Here is a 16,080-nt window from a genome sequence, read left to right as displayed (position 1 = left end):
GGTTCAGGGATTTTATAGTGGGGATAGGCGGGGGGTGGGGGGAAGGCATTACAGCCAATGAGATAAGGGCAAGTAGGCGAGGTTACCAGTGAAGGAACCAATGGGAACAACATAGGAGGGATTTGGGGAAGGAACCAATGGGGGTGTGGAGTACTACAGAACGTTCTAGAGCTTATACGTATTAACTAAGGGAAATGAATATACATAAACTTAAACACAAAACTGGGAGGGGAAAACATGAACCAAGCGTAGGGAAACATGTAAATAGTAGAACTGGGGGATTGTGGGCTCTCACCCTAACTAAGAGGGAGGCATTTAACTTTGGGGCCTGACAACCACGGTTTGTTATCAGTGTTGTCCTCAGGGGTCAGGGGGGTTGCAGCCCCTTGGAGTGCCACACCCCACCTCAGATCACAGCAGCTTCTGCCTGTCTGGTAAAGAGCCCAGATTGTACAGACAAGCCTGAACTTCACTTTTTCTGCCCCTCCAGACACCTGGGAATAGTTGCCCTGGCTTAGGAAAGGTATTCAATACCTTCAGCTCCTTAAAAGGAGCTCAGAGTAATCAAAAGCACTGCCCACAAGGGGCTTCAGTTAAACTTTCTTTTTAACCTACTTTACTGTAAACAGAGTAATTCTTTGCTCCAGGTAACTGACCTTAGGACTGATTTTATCCTATTAACACTGAAGTGTGTTGCCTGCAAGCAACGTCTGCCAACACTCTATCCACTTCAAAACCCAAAAATGCCACTAGGGAATGGGAAATTCTCTCCTTCCATTTAGCTTTCCAATGTGATCCCAAGGTGATCTTTGGAAAAGAACTGTAAGCACTACATTTTTGAAGGACACTTTGTTGCTGTATCACTGATCCAAGATCCCTTCAGTAGGTTCGGTTTTTTTTAAATTAGAGAATAACTGACCACCAAAGCAATCTGGAGTTGAAGAGGGTGGAAGAGGCAGCAACTTTTGGCCTGACAGGAGCATAGGACGTTTTGCATCATCAGGAGTGTATCAATCACATTACTTTTATTGTAAAGTTTCAGAGATGGGTAAGGATAATAACCCCTCATATTCTGCTCTTAGATAAACCTAACACTGGGGGCCAGGCTGAACACCAAACCTGTGAGAAACAGCCACCACTGTGACAGCTCTTCAAGTGGAATACACAGAGATACCAGAACTAAGTGTGGGGGAAAAAAATGACAAAGGCAAGCTTGTTTGGCTGGAATGCTGCCATGTATTTAAGGAAACCAGAACTGCCAACACCTGGCAGCTTTGCTCGTTCACAGAAGAGGTCTTAGCTCAGAGTTACTATTGACAACTTGCCACCTAACTTCACCTGAACGTCCATTGTGGTCCCTTGTCCCTGTACCTTTCTGCAGCACACAACCACTGTAAGCTCTGAGCAAACAACTACCTAGAGTGACTACACAACTCACTAAGGTTCGGTTACAAACTGAAGTTCGGTAGCAGCCGTGTCACTGCTCCTTCCTGTTCTCCCAGGATCAGCTCCTGCCTGGAGGGAGAACCCTGGAAACAGACCTGAATGCAGAGTTACACGTGCAACCTGGAGCTACAGCTGCACCCAGGCAGGACTGCCTGGCTTCAACTCAAGGCATTTTATCCTGTACTATTTTCTTACCTTAACATGCCCTCTCCCTGGATCATAGCTGGCCAGGTTTTAGGAATGATGCATTTTAGGAATATGATGTTTCACAATAATCTCATATTTCAAAACACTAAGCACTTTTGGCCCTGTCCCCCCTCCTGGATGCTGTGCTGGCAGTAAGGCTTGGACAGACTAGGAAGCAGCCTCCATGCCTCAGTGTGAAAGGGAGGTGAGCATAAAAAGCAGTTAACTCCACAGCCTTCCCACAGTGCCAGTTCTGTGACCACAGCCATGCCAGGATCAGGGCTAAGTTCTGCTACCTAAGTCTAAACCATCCCTTCAAAGTACAACAGGCAGCTCAAATGGTCAAATGCCAGCTTGGGAGGAAGGAGTGGCTTACTGGAACAGGGCATGCTGAAAGTCTGTAACATCCTGATGAACAAACCCATCGGCATTAATCAGCAGCGCAGTGAGTGGGGTATGACTGTGTGAACATGGCGGCGGTGACTCCGGATTTACCATCTTCCGCTAACTCAGCCTCCTCCACCTTGATCTCTGCAGCAGCTGGAACCTCTTCTCCCACCTGGATCTCTCCAGGGAGGTGCACAGGGCCTTCTGCCTGTGCCCCCACGTAGGTGGGAGTGCTGTACTTCATGAGAACAGTCTTGAACTGCACCAGGGGCGCATTGGTGCGGACTCCCATGGGGTCGAAGTGGGTTCGGCTCACACGGTATCCAGCCTCTGACAGATAGTTCAGGAACTTATTTAACCTGGGAAGAAATGCAGCAAAACCAAACCCCTGCGTTTAGAACAGACTTGGTGCTGACAGGGCTGACTCAGTACAATCTGAGAGTCAGCGTCAGACCAGGCTGGAGGGTGAACCCACACTTACTTTGGCATGTTCATGCCCTTGATGCTGTGCCGGTGGATGTTGTAATAGAACGGGGGGTGCTCGGCACTGTGCTCGGCTCGCTGCCGCTTCGCCGCGCCGCGCAGCACCTCCTCGCTTTTCCTCTTCCCTGCATCACAACGAGGCCACAGAAACCACTCAGTACTCAGGGGCACCCCAAAAATGCCAGCAAAGCCTCAGACAGCATGCACGAAAACAAAGCCACAGAGCAACTTCAGCTGTGTGCCTGCTTTTGTAAGCTGGTGTTTGCAGAGGTAAAATCTGGCCTGAATTTAATCAACAGGCCATTTTCAGTAGTAAGAAGTAAATTAAAGTGGCCTTCATGGAGTATTTGGCATTCTGCTTTTACCAATAAATATGATTCTGGATAAAGATGAAATAAAACCAGTATTGGGTGGGAAAACACTCCTGAGTGCAATATTGTTAAATATAAAACAAGCTACACCTAAATGCTCCACTTACCATGTACCAAGTAGGATTCTGCAGAAGTATTTGGTGTTTTAATATATACGCCACACTCTTCTAGAATACAATTAAAAGGCAAAATTATTTCTACCATAAAGTGGCAAAATGCTTTAATTACACAGAAGGAAATAATTCAATTATTCAATAATGCATTCACCTCTAGGGATACACTGCTGTTAATTAAGTTATCACAGATCAGCATCTCTAAAAATCACCACAAAGCCAGTCTGTGTGAACAGGCTGCCTGTTTTCTTACCTTGTTTGTTCTCATCACCAGGACTGTGGGTAGAAAAATGTTTGAGAGTTGTGCACTCTGCTTCACAAACTAATGTCTTCAGAAGTGGCTGAGCTTCATCCAAGCCGTACTGCACAGCCTCCAGCAGCATCCTCCTGAGGAATCCAGTGTTGAAGAGCGCTCCTGACCTATGAAATGCAAGAGAAGTCAAAAGTTAAGGCTTCTGAGTGAAAGCTGCTCAAGAATTCTCTTGTACAAATTGATTAGCAATTATGTTACACTGAAATTATTTTTTTTCAATGACAGCAACACTGGTAATGTTTAAAAAAAACAAAAGTCAAGATCTCAAGAACAGTCATTTTATTTCTGCCCTAAGATGTTGAGAAAGTCATTCAACCCCCACAAGAAAGGTACTGTTGATTGCCAACCATTTTTAATACTGATCTGAAATGGCTAAAAGACTTTAAAAATATTTATTCTTGTTTCTACAAATATTAATTAACAAGCAGTATAGTATTTATTACCATCAGCACATGTAATGATTTATTTAATAAATTCTCCACAAGTATGGAGTAACAAGAGTTAATATTTGAGGAACAGAGGAACACAGAGGCAGGTTCTCCTGTGCAGGACATATTCCGTAAGTGCACTGAATGTGAAATTTAAAATGTGTTACTACTTATTAACTGGTTTGAACGAAAGGAAAAACTGAATACCCCACTAAATTCAAATCCACACTCAGTTTCCTGAACTGCTCCTGATTACTGTACCTCCTTCTGTAGTGCTAAAATAGAAGTTGTTATGGTATGAACAGATGAGCTTCAGAGCTCCTGGACCCAGAGTGACCCTCCCAATGTGTCCTGTGATGTGGACTTACCAGAGCGGACCAAGAAGCACTGCTGTCTTCCCAGGCATGCTGCCGTGGCAGTCACAGGGCAGCTGCTGGTAAGGGTTTTCTGCAGCAGAAAAACAGCATTTAAATTGATTGAAAATAGCCAGCCATGCCTGTGTTACTGCAGAGACAAGAGATGCAGTGGGAGCTCACTTCAGTGAGGTATTTGGAAGGGCAACAGCAGAAGTGTGACACCATTTGCACTTCTGCCAAGCAGTTCATGGCGAGATTTAGTGATTGATGACTTGATCTTTAATCAGTATAAAAACAGAGAAGAAAAAAAAAGCAACAGAACTTCTCGATGTTTCTTTCAAGTAACAAGGAAAATATTTGCCTTCCTACCCTTACATAAGCAGCTGTCCAGGTTAACAGTAAGTACCAACAAAAAAATCTGAAACATCAGCCAGTTACATCTGCAAAACACAGTCCACCTACGAGTCTTGTAAGCCCTGTGCAATTAAGGCATTAAGCAAAATTCATTTACTAATTAAGATCTCTACCATAACACTGTACTCAGCTACTCATTCCCATCCTTAAAACTTTTATTTGATTTTTAACAACTTTTAATACCAGGCTCATTGTGTGCTCGTGCACCTGACTCTGAGCAGGGCAAAGACACCATGAGCTGGCAGTGAGCTATCCAAGAGCCTCTAACTTGGAAACAAGGTTTTAGGGCTTATATTCATTCAAACCACCATCTTCAGGAGTGCAATTTTTGTCTCCTGCCTCTGCTAACCTGCGTGTGGAGACAGCCCAGTAACAACAGCAAAGGAAAGCCAGACTGCTCAGTCCACTGCATTTTAAGGAACTGAACTGAACAGCAGAAAAGCAATCTGACACCAAAAGCTATCAAGCTGCTGCTATCTGGAGGAATCCAATGGTATCAAAGGCTACCCCACTCCTAGGGCTTTTCCTGAAGTGGCAGATCCATGGACATACCAGGCATCCTGGCAGCTCCAGCAGCTCCAGCTGGCTGGGAGGATATCCTGTGTAGAAACAAATCTCAGAATGGTTTGGGTTGGAAGGGACCTTAAAGCTCATCCAGCACCACCCCCTGCCATGGGCAGGGACATCTTCCACTAGCCCAGGTTGCTCCAAGCCCCATCCAACGTGGCCTTGGACACCTCCAGGAATCCAGGGGCAGCCACAACCTGAGCAATCTGTGCCACAAATCCAGTCCATTTACAGGAAAATCCATGCAGACAACTGATCTAGCCCAAGGCCATGAAGCACAGTGCCCTCTCTACCTCACACAAACTACTCATTGTTACATACAAGGGAATTGTTACAAATGGGATGTAAATATAAACAAGGCACAGAACAGAGAGACAAAGTGCAAAAGAAAAGCCGTTTACCTTCCACCATATTGCCCTCTTTCTGGAAAACCCTCTCTTCACACCACTGGCAGTGGATGAGGTATCGGACCTTCTTTGCCGAGTCATCCGCAGGGGTCGGGCCCCGTAAAACTCTGACCACCACCAGAACAAAGTGCTCCAGAGCTACTGCCAGCAGCACTTCAATGCCTTTGTTACAGCGAGCTGCAGCTCTGGGGGGAGAAACACACACAAAACCCAAATTGTACAGAATTCAGCAGGAAAACACTGCCATGGACACCTGAACCTGCAGCACGGTTCTTGAGTTCATCCACTTCCTACAGAGAGGTACTGAAGATTTGAGAGATCAGGAGGAAGTGTTCTTCCTGAAGTGCTTCATTTTGTGTCCTTCCTGATAGGCCAAGCAAATCTAATTTTACTTCCTTTTATCACAGCTAGAAATACTGGTCTGCCACCTGCAGCATCACACGTGCAGGGAGAGGACAAGGGAAATCTACACATGTTCAGGTCAGCATTTGTGCTCTGGCATTCTCAAAACTTGGTGATTTCATTTCCTCCTCATCTTTTCCAAGCAGTGGTCCCATCCTCTTGCCTGCACCTTTTTTCTCCCACTAGGTTTTCTGTGTTCATTTATTTCACAGACTGAGTTTACTGAGAGTATCCACATGCAAATAATTAATTTCACAAGTCAGTAATCACATCCATCTTTTGAACCTCAAGTATGAGGATCTGCGGTGAACATCAAATTCCATTGAAGCAAGTCTAACTGAAATGCTTAGCTAGAAGCCATTCAAGCAGTTTAATTTGTATTTATAAAGTCCCATGGAGCTCTAAAATGGTAAAATTGATAGAGAAATAGAAGAGTTCGCAAGTCTGGGTATTCTTTTTTTTCATGTCACCATTCCCCCCGTCCCCCCACTGATGCATTTTTACCTCACCCAGTCACTAATTATTTCTAATAATTACCTAATAATTTTTTACCCTAATTGGAGCTGGTTTAGCAGTACCTTGTCACAGCAGCAATTACAATCCTGGCTGCCAGCTCCTTGTAGTACTCTGTTCTGACAATATTGCAGCCATAGTGACGCAGGGCCACATGTTGAGCCTTGGCATACAGGGAGCTGATGTCTGTGGATGTCAACGACACAATCCCAAGGTTCCTCACATTTCTAAAGGCAGAGTCCAGGTAATTCACAGAAGTTCCAAAGGGGTCCAAATGGCTGAAAAGAAAGGAAGTACCACTGAGTGTCCATAAATGCTCCAGAGTCTAGCTTTACACTGAGGAAAACACTGTTTTATAACCTTCACCTATGATCACACTTAAAACAGAAAGAAGGAACAGGACTAAAACTTCCAGCACTGCTTAGATCTGGATGTTAATCATTTACAATACAAAAAAATCCCATCCCTTATTCTGATGTCTGTATAGGGTTTGAATGTATGCATCTATATACCCAATCTGGAAGAATCAGCCTGCTTTAATTCAAAGTTAATATGCTGCAGAGTGGATAAAAACAAGAGATGCAATAAACAGCAGGCAAAGGTATGAATTTTAAACTAAAAGAAGTTTTAAAATAACCCAAAACTTATTTGATATTTCCCTTCAGCAAACAGACAATGAAGTTATAAAAAACGCCAGCCTGTCTTAAATTTTTTACGTATATTTATAATCCATTCTGGATATCAGAAAGACCAGTATTTTTCCAGCACTTTCTAAAACATTTAAGACTAAAGTTCTGTCCCCACACCATTTCTGTGACAACAAAATTACATTTCAAGTGACTGCCAGTTGATTCTTTTATCATTCCAATTTCTCCGTATAATCATATCCTGGGGAAGTGGGGTGGGGTGTGTCATTACCACACCAGAAAATTTTGACAGAAACATAAACACTTACATAAAATCAAATGATCTCAAATGCATGATAACATTGGCATCCATTTTTGTCACCTCAATGGTGTCACTATTTTCTTCTCCATCTCCTACAGTTTCATCATTGTCTTCTTCCTTAATGTTCAGTTTCACCTTCATTTTGTTTAAATGACAATTCTCCTTAATCATTGTCACAGAATTTTCATTACAATCATTAATTGTAACTTTCACAGAACTTCTGAGGTGCTTTGCCCACTGCAATCCCATGATACCTGAGGAAAAACAGAATTCATGAACATTAAGACAACTGATTTTAAGAAGACCCCCGAACTTTAATATTATTTACAGCCTTATTAAAAGCCTTAGTACAGCTTTGGACAGCTGGTTTTTTGTACAGAAGCTCACGACTCCCTACCTAAGGAAGAAAAGTATTGTGTGCCTCATGTTATTTTTGAGTATATGATGTCAGTTGTAAATTTCTGCAGCTTCCTCCTATAGGATATTAAGTAAAATATTAAAGAAATGGACTTTACCAGTGGCACCAAAAGCATCCAAACATTCAATGGGTTTGCGCTCCCCAGCAAGCACAGCCAGTGCACAGAATATCAACTGCCTGGAAGATAAAAAAGAATGGCCACAGTCTGTAAGTCGAGAGAACATTTTTACTTCATTTTCCTTATTTATTTCCCTTGAACACAACACGAATATTTTCAGTAAATTCCACCTTTTACAGGGAAGAACTGTAAATCAAAAACCTCAGCTATGCTGAAAAGTTGAATTCTGCAGCAGCATATTCTTAAGGTAAAATCTACTACTTACAGAAAAACACTTAATTGCTTCAGAAATGACAGTATTTCACATATAGCATTCTTTGGTATAAATATTATTTGTCAAGAAGAGTTTTCTGATGAGAAACTCCTTTCTCCTGCCCTCTGAACAGAAGTTTCGCAGGGTTGTTTTTCAGAACACATATTTTTCACTACAAACTCCCCACCCCTCTGGTGCATCCTCCCACTCCCTGCTCTCTCACCTGTTGAGTTTCATTTTAGGATTAAAATAGGAATCTGTTTTCTGGGGCGTGGAGTGGTTGGGAAGAACCTGCACATCTGTGGCTGACTCTTTCACCACTTCGTAAGACGACTTGGGAGCACGAACTGAAACAAGTCATTGAGGTGGAAGGAAAGAATCAGTGAGAACTGAAATTAATATTAACACATTTGGTAAATTACACTGAAAAACTGCTCCCATAAAGCAAAAAGTCTGGGTTATGCTGCAATCCAGCCAGCACATGGACCAGTTAACAAGGATGAGGGGGGAAGCAGGCAACAATTTATCTTCTAATCTCAAAAGTGGCAGATAAGGATCACGCTCTACCACAATTTTCTTCTAATAAAACATCAAATTTGTTTCTCAGCTGGGCTCTTATGTATCCCCTCCAGTTTAAGAAAGCCAGCCCCCATGCCCGAGGCTTAGCACATTTGTTTTGCATGTTTAAACATAATACATTGCTAGTTAATTAAAACCCTGTTAACATAGTCCTGAATGTGTATCCATGAACTGCAAAAATAATTGATCTAATCTAAGTTATCAAACAGCCCCATGAGATGTATATAAACAGCACAAGTACATGGACAATTCCAGCACCTGAGTTCTGTGTAAATGAAGTTTCTGTGTAAACCTGAATTTCTGTGGAAAAACAAGCTTTCAAATCTGACAGCTGTAAACACAGGCTGCCATTCCTCTGAGCAATTCATCCCCAGTCTAAAATGTACCTAGGAACAACCAGGAAAAATTTGTATCAACTGGGTATCTTCTACTGCTCACCCTGCCTCTCTCTCAGGGCTTTCAAACGCACACATCGGTGTATCTGCTCCACCTTCAGGGCCCCCAAGAGCTGCCAAGTGCCTACAGAGCACAAAACCTCCGGATTTCTCCTCTCTCTTCTCATGAGGAAAAACTGCCTCATGCATTTTGTTAAAAAATGCTAAAGGGGCCATTCTTTACTCACAGCTCTGAAGGGAAGCACACAGAGATCAATGTATTTCTCAACACAAACTCTACAGAGATGTGGAATATGGTACTACTATCACTTTTCAGACATGCAAACTGCATGTTTGATGCCCAGGCATCAAACTACTGGCATTCCCATTATTTAAAATGTTTTTAACCTAGTTTAAGCAAGTTTAGAAATCAAAGTCTCATTCTGGAGAAAGTCAGGTAGGGTTGTAATTCTGGATAAAAAGCAAAGGATTTTTACATTGCAGAAAGATGTACTTCAGACTTTTTGTTCTGTGGATGCCACATCCCTCAATCTTTTGGACACACACAAGCTGGTACTTAACAACATTAAGGGTGAGGGGAGTACTAGTTATCAATAAGAACACAGGAACTGGTCAATGCAAACCTAAATCACAACTCTGCTACACCTCTGATGAAACAAAAGTCCTGAAATACTAAGGGCAGATTTGTCATTAAAAAAGCTAACTCTGTTTCTGAATTTTTCCCATGTCTCCCACCCCTTATCACAGTTACTGCACGTGGTACATGACAGAAAAAGACTGGATGTTTCCTGTCAGTCAGAGCCCACCTGTGATAAACCTTGACTCAGTCTCTCCTTTATTCACGTGGCGATTGATGTGACCTATCATGTCAGTTCTTCGTATGATAGTCGCCGAGCAGATGATACAGTGGTAATGAGCTCCCATCTTTGCCAATGTCTGTAAAATAGAGTCTTTTACGTAGTTTCAGAATACATAAAACATGGTTAAAGTAGAACCGAACACAGGGAGATGAGAAGTCATCTGACAGTTACATCTAGAGCACTCAAAATATCTGGAATCTACAGCCAGAGCTGATCTAGGCAGCTGCCCCCCCACAACAAGAGAGGTACAACCACATTCAGCTACCCAAGGGTTCTATCACACACCCCGGACTAACAAGCTTTTGGCATCACATGCAGAGGAGCAAGATGTATTTGGTGACTAAGCAGATCTCAAAAGTTCCCCTCAGTCACCCAGTTCCCCCACTTTGTACAGTAACAAGAATTTCTGTGGTTCAGCATTTTTACCTGGTCTCCAACAAGGTTGGGTTTTACTGGCCGACAGGATAAGTGACAGATGCACATTCTGTACCCTGGAAAACAAATCCCATTCCAGAACAGTAAATGAATGGCCTGGCTGCGGCCTGCACCACGTGCTCTCACTTCAGATTTCACAAGACAGCAATAAGAAAACATCACCAATTATCTGGTACATTCTCTCTTCACAGGGTAATTTATCAGCCAATTATACATTTTAAATTTTAAAATGCACAGAATCTACAATTTCCTAAAATAAGTCTCTCAGCATCCTACAAAGCTACACCAAGTCTCCAGTTCAAGAGTACTTGTGAGTCTTTCACAAAAATATTGTTACCTGGCTAAAAGATTTGTGTGGGGACTCCTATAAAACATACGTTCCAGTTAAAGGAAACCAAAATGAGATACCTGATACACCAGTTGGAACATTTATAGTTTAACTTTATCTTCCCCATCCTCTAAACAGTCACTTTATTTCCCAAAAACCCATACACTTGGATTTTTAAAAAAACACACTGGTTTCTTTTCCTTCCTAAACTTCTTGCAGGGATTTTAATGCATCTTATAAGCATATCACAGAGTTTATTAAAACACAATTAAAGCTACTAAATACTGATACTACATAAATACTTCAAATGTTTATCGGAACCCATGGAATCTTTATGATGCACCAAAATTGACCACGTGTGTGTCTGATTATTATTAATATATAACTAAAACTTTTATTGAAGCAGTTGTCATTACACACGTATTTAATTTTATGGTAATTTTCATGACATGCCACGGAATTGTTGGTGTTTTTCTAAAGAGAGAATGCACAATTGTAACCATTTTGGCTGGAGAAGAATACAGTTATTTCACATTTACATTTTACATCTCACCTCAAAATTCGTTCTGTCAAAATACGGTTCTAATTCAGAGCTGGTAACCAAATGCTTAAATCAAGAGGAATTTCGAAAGATGAAACACAGAACATGCCTACAATTTCTTCTAGTATTTACTATTCAAACGCAATTGCTATTACCTTCAAATTCAACAGAAACTTTCCAGTGCAAATTCTGCAGGTGACGATGGAGTTTGTGGCTATAGCAAGCTTTGAATTTCTCCTCAGGACACAACGGACAAGGCTTCTTTTCATCTGAAAATACAATTAAAACCTATGAGAAACATGAAATGCAGTTACCACTCGTGTTAGCTGAGATGCAGGCCAAGATAAAAAAGGCTGAAGGTAAAATCGACATGAGTTAGCGATTAAATCCTCAGGGAACATGCATTTGTTTCATGTACAAACTTAAAATTTATGGGTTGCCTCTTTCTGCTCCATAGAATGTAGACCAAAATCACCACAACTTTAAAAATCATTAACTTCTACTACCTTTGGGTTTTGGTTTCTAGTATTTTTTACTCCAGCAAACATGTGGCTAATGAAACTTCTGAAAAGTACTGAGGAACAACAGAACTTTACCGATGACATGCAGAGACTTGAAATGTTAAAAAAAAAAAAACCAGCAAACTAAAACCCGCACAAATTAGGAGGTTAGAAAAAGACTTTGTTGTTCCAACTCCTGGATCTTCTGGATAAAACAAACAGCTGATATCTCTTTAAGCTGCAAAAAAAGACAATATACCCTGTATCAAATAATTTTGAAAAATATAAAATAAAAAATAATTCTTGAAAATCCTGCATGTGAGACACAAAAAGCAAAGGCAAGGTTGTGTAACAAAGGTCTTGAAGCCCTTGAAGTACTTAAATAAAAACTAGCTGAATCTCAAACAACCTCTCAGGCAGAATTTAGCAGAATAAGAGAATAAATCATAAAGCCCTTTTTTTACAAAACCTCTAGTCTTTAAATATCCTAAATATATGTAGTGTGTTAAAGATAAAATCTAAAGGAAAATGTAACATGAAGATCTGCGTTCTGCAACACTGGTGCGGAAAACTCACCTTCTCTCAGGTCAGCCAGTTTCTCTAGATCAGCAAGGTGTCTCTGAATTGAAATATGTTTGTCTAAAAAAAATCCCAGAAATATTTAGAAGTTGGACATTCTTAGTTTAAAAGCTGCTTTTAGTTTACTGCTACTTTTCTATGCATCATTTCAAATCTAGGACTGTTAGGGAATTACTGTAGTAACAATTGGAATACTTGTTTTTGTCCTTTTACTTCCATGGCAGCAGGAATGACTGCAAAAATTATCCCCAGAACAGCTGTTTAATAAGATCCATATATTTTCATAGATTCCTACTTCTTTTTAATACTGACACACAAACTTTCTCAGATTGGAAAGGCCCTCATTCCAAAAAAACCAGCTGAAAAGATCAAGTCACATTCCCTTTACACCTGGTTTTACTGCTCAGCATTGTTAGTGAATGCAAATCATACAAGAAAGCAGTACAAAAACATCCTATGAACTGACTGGCAAAACTAAGTATCAACTAAAAGTGGAGCAAATTTAAGAACAATTATTCACTATGGAGCCAGGATACATTAAGTTCTACCATTTTTTTTTCTTTCCCCTAGTAAACAGTTTAACCTTCAAATCTACCACCTGATTTTTCAACTTATCAGTCAGAATTTGCCAAGACCAAAAAATTTAGGTTCAAATCTGCATTACTGATTCCAGCACACAGTACATCCCACTTCACTGTAACACAGACTCTGTAGCACCTTTAACCTTTACAATGTTTTTACAGGATTAATCTTCAGGTTTTCTTATGCAAGACAAAGCAACTGATCCACGTGCTCAGGATACAGAGGTGAGTTTTAAAATGAGATTTCACACATTCCCTTTACCTTTCCTCCCTACTTCTACCTTTCCTCAAGAACATGACACAAATATTAAGCGTTTATTAGCAAACCTCTTGGATAATCAGATGATACATCCAAAATGTTGCTATCAGATTCCCTTGGACGTTCTTCCTCCGCTCCTTTTTCTTCAACTTCCAATTCTGACTCAGTAATTTTCACATCCAGGTTGTTGCTTTTCAGTTTTTCAGAGACCACCACACCATCTTAAAACCAAACAAAAACCCAGTGAAAGTGCTGTTGATGAAATTGAACTGTACAAACATGTTCATTTGTTTCCAATAATCCAGTGCTGACTACAAGCGTGAAGGAGGAAAAACAAATTATGTAGGAGAATAGTATGAGATGAATTATCACTCCAATCATCCTTGGAAACCACTACGGAATAATGCCATCCTGGACAGCTGAAATGAATATTCACATATCAGTATCAGATTACACGTTATTTTAATATTTATTTTAATAAAATAACATTTACATGTTATTTTCTGGCAGGATGCAGTGAAGCAAGGCAAAGCAGGCAAGGAAGAGCTCCAAATTCTCCTGACAATTTTCTATTGGCTAGGAAAATTTAGAACAGTTCATGATTCAAACAATATGAAAGAAGAAGGGACTAAGGCAGGAATTTGCTATCAGCAGAGGCAGTGATGAGGTTAAGTGCTGGCGCCATCAGCATTTGCAAATGAATGACTTCCTGGGGCAGTTCCAGATGAGCCTGGTGAAGAATTTCAAGCACTTAAAGAGGTTGAGAGATGGGGCAATAAAATGATGAGAATAGTCAAGTGCCCAAGTCAAACCCGGGGAAAATAACTAAAGAGGAAGAAATCCCCAGAAGATGTGGTCCAACCCCTTTCCAAGGGACATTAGGAAGCACTAGGAAAGGATTCAGGAAGCCACGTGTATCTATCAATACTGCCCTGCTCCCAGCAAGATTCCAAGGGACAGGTGGGACTAGGGAAGTTTCAACCACGGGTAACAAGAAATAACAAAGCCCTGACATCGATTTGCAACTACTGAGAAGCAACAGAGCAGGCCAAGGATGGGACAGACAAGAAGTGCAGAGAGAGCACAAAAGGCAACCACGTGCTGTCTATCCTAACACAGAAACTGGGATGCACCACATGGAGAAAATAAGGAGCTACAAACTGGTTTGTGTCGGAAGTTATTTTTAGAGGATCCAGGAATGTATGGCTGCTCTCTGGATGGGGCATGGAGCCGCCTGGGATAGTGGAAGGTGCTCCTGCCCAGGGCAGGGGCTGGAATGGGATGGACTTTAAGGTCCCTTCCAACCAAAGCCATTCAATGATTCTCTGATTTTGCTGGTCTTCCCTGCCCACCTACTCCTGACCAGAACTTAAGACAGGCTGGAAAGATCTTACAGCAGTTCTTCAGATTCTCCTGGGCTACTTTTTTTGTTTTCTTTTAAACATCGCTGTTGGGTACAAATATCTGTTATTATGAAAATAAAACAGAAAGAGGAAATGGAAGGAATACCTCAAGACAGGGTCTCAAGAAACTGAAGGAACAGAAGCACAGAGTAAAACTTCTACCTACCTTACAACGTATCAGGAGGTGCATTGCTATGCAGAGATTGTTGCTGTGTTTCTCACAGACCTGTTTCAAGCTGACAACTCACCTAAGAAAGACTTGCATGGAGCCTAGTGCTCCATTAAAATGTTGTAAGATTCCTAGTGATAGTTTCTACATGCTTTATTAATATAGAAAGAAAACGAGTAAGTAAAAAGACGTTTGGTAAGAAATCCCTAATAGCTATTGGTTAGCTGCGAGAAAAGTGGAAACAGTTATAAAAATGCAGTTAGAGCACAGCAGTGACAAAAAACCAGCAGAGCTGGACAGACTGCATCTTCAGAGCACGTGAAGAGATAAAAATGGTTGAAAATTATAATTCGCATATATGTAAAAAACCAGTTAATATGTAAATGCACATGGAGAGAGGTAAACTTTCACACTGAATTATGAAGAAAAGTAGGTTCCTACCGAACCGAGACCTCAGGATATTTTAAATGCCCACCAGGAATCACTGATTACACACAAACAAAATAACGCTTCAGAGAGCCTAAAGTATACTTAAACGGGAAAAAAAATTAATTAGAAGAGTCAGTTCACTCGAACTGTAAGGCTGTGGCAGCAAGGGCTCACTTGGGGGGCTGGAAATTCCGCAAAACCAGTTTACAGAATCCCAAGAGGGGGTCAGGTCGGAAGGACCACGGTGGTCCAACCTCCCTGCTTCAGCAGGGTTATCCTTGAGCACATGGCGCAAACACGTTTTGGTTTAAAATACTGCGCCCACGCCGCACCCCGGGCTCCTCACAGGACCCTACGGAATAACAAATAACCAAAGACGGAGTATCGTTAGCTTTGGGGGAGAAAGAAGCGCCAGGAGCGCGGGTTCGAGCGGCGCGAGGCCCCGCGGGAACACGTGTGGTCCCGCACCGCGCCGGGAAAACGGGAGAACCGGGAGCCTGCGCCTCCCAGAGCTCCGCGACCCGGGTGGGAAGCGGCCCCGGGGTGTGAATTCAAACCTGCCCGGGGTGTAAATTCAAACCCGCCCGGGCTCCTCATGGCGCCCGCCCGCCCTCAGCCCTGGCACGGCGGGCCCGGCTCCCCCGCCCGCCCGATCCCCGCCCGCTCTCACTGAGCGCCGCCGGCTCGCCGCTGCCTTCATGGCCATGGTTCTCCTCCTCTTCCTCCCGCTGCTCCTGCTGCAGCCCCAGCACAGCCTCCGCCGCCTCTGCCGCTGCCATGTTCCCGCCGCGGAGCTGCCGCGAAGCCCGCACGCTGACCGGCCCGCTCCGCCCGCTCCGCCTACACTTCCCAGCCGCGCCCGGGCCGGCCCGGCGCGCACTGCGGCGGAGGAGGAGCTG

The 16,080-nt window shown here is 42.4% G+C and overlaps 1 protein-coding gene across 2 annotated transcripts; it reads right to left on the bottom strand.

The window, feature by feature from the left end:
- Positions 1–1,283: 1,283 nt before the first annotated feature.
- Positions 1,284–15,997, bottom strand: TRMT1L (tRNA methyltransferase 1L). Of its 2 annotated transcripts, XM_082286882.1 has the most exons (16): positions 15,852–15,997; positions 13,249–13,401; positions 12,338–12,400; positions 11,417–11,530; positions 10,384–10,448; positions 9,904–10,033; positions 8,347–8,470; positions 7,850–7,929; positions 7,342–7,588; positions 6,452–6,664; positions 5,466–5,656; positions 4,096–4,174; positions 3,240–3,406; positions 2,981–3,040; positions 2,501–2,627; positions 1,284–2,378 (listed from the first exon to the last, which is right to left on the bottom strand). In XM_082286882.1, the coding sequence occupies exons 1-16, from the start codon at positions 15,958–15,960 to the stop codon at positions 2,063–2,065; spliced, it is 2,238 nt and encodes a 745-aa protein (XP_082143008.1). In that variant the 5' UTR covers positions 15,961–15,997; the 3' UTR covers positions 1,284–2,062. The 2 variants fall into 2 exon arrangements, with proteins under 2 accessions (XP_082143008.1, XP_082143009.1); XM_082286883.1 differs by lacking the exons at positions 12,338–12,400; positions 13,249–13,401; positions 15,852–15,997 and adding an exon at positions 11,858–11,895.
- Between the last annotated feature and the right edge of the window lie 83 nt (positions 15,998–16,080).

Source organism: Coloeus monedula, assembly GCF_965178545.1.
Source record: "Coloeus monedula genome assembly, chromosome: 9".
NCBI classification, from domain to species: domain Eukaryota; kingdom Metazoa; phylum Chordata; class Aves; order Passeriformes; family Corvidae; genus Coloeus; species Coloeus monedula.
Note: the sequence above shows the minus strand (reverse complement) of the source record. Positions and strands in the feature narration are given on the sequence as shown.

Excerpts from the sequence above, each read along its gene's own strand:
- TRMT1L (XM_082286882.1), bottom strand. The coding sequence starts at position 15,960 with ATGGCAGCGGCAGAGGCGGCGGAGGCTGTGCTGGGGCTGCAGCAGGAG. Across the intron at positions 4,175-5,465 it reads AGAGGGCAATATGGTGGAAG|AAAACCCTTACCAGCAGCTG; the intron begins GTAAACGGCTTT and ends TTTCTGCTGCAG. Across the intron at positions 2,379-2,500 it reads AAGGGCATGAACATGCCAAA|GTTAAATAAGTTCCTGAACT; the intron begins GTAAGTGTGGGT and ends ATTTCTTCCCAG.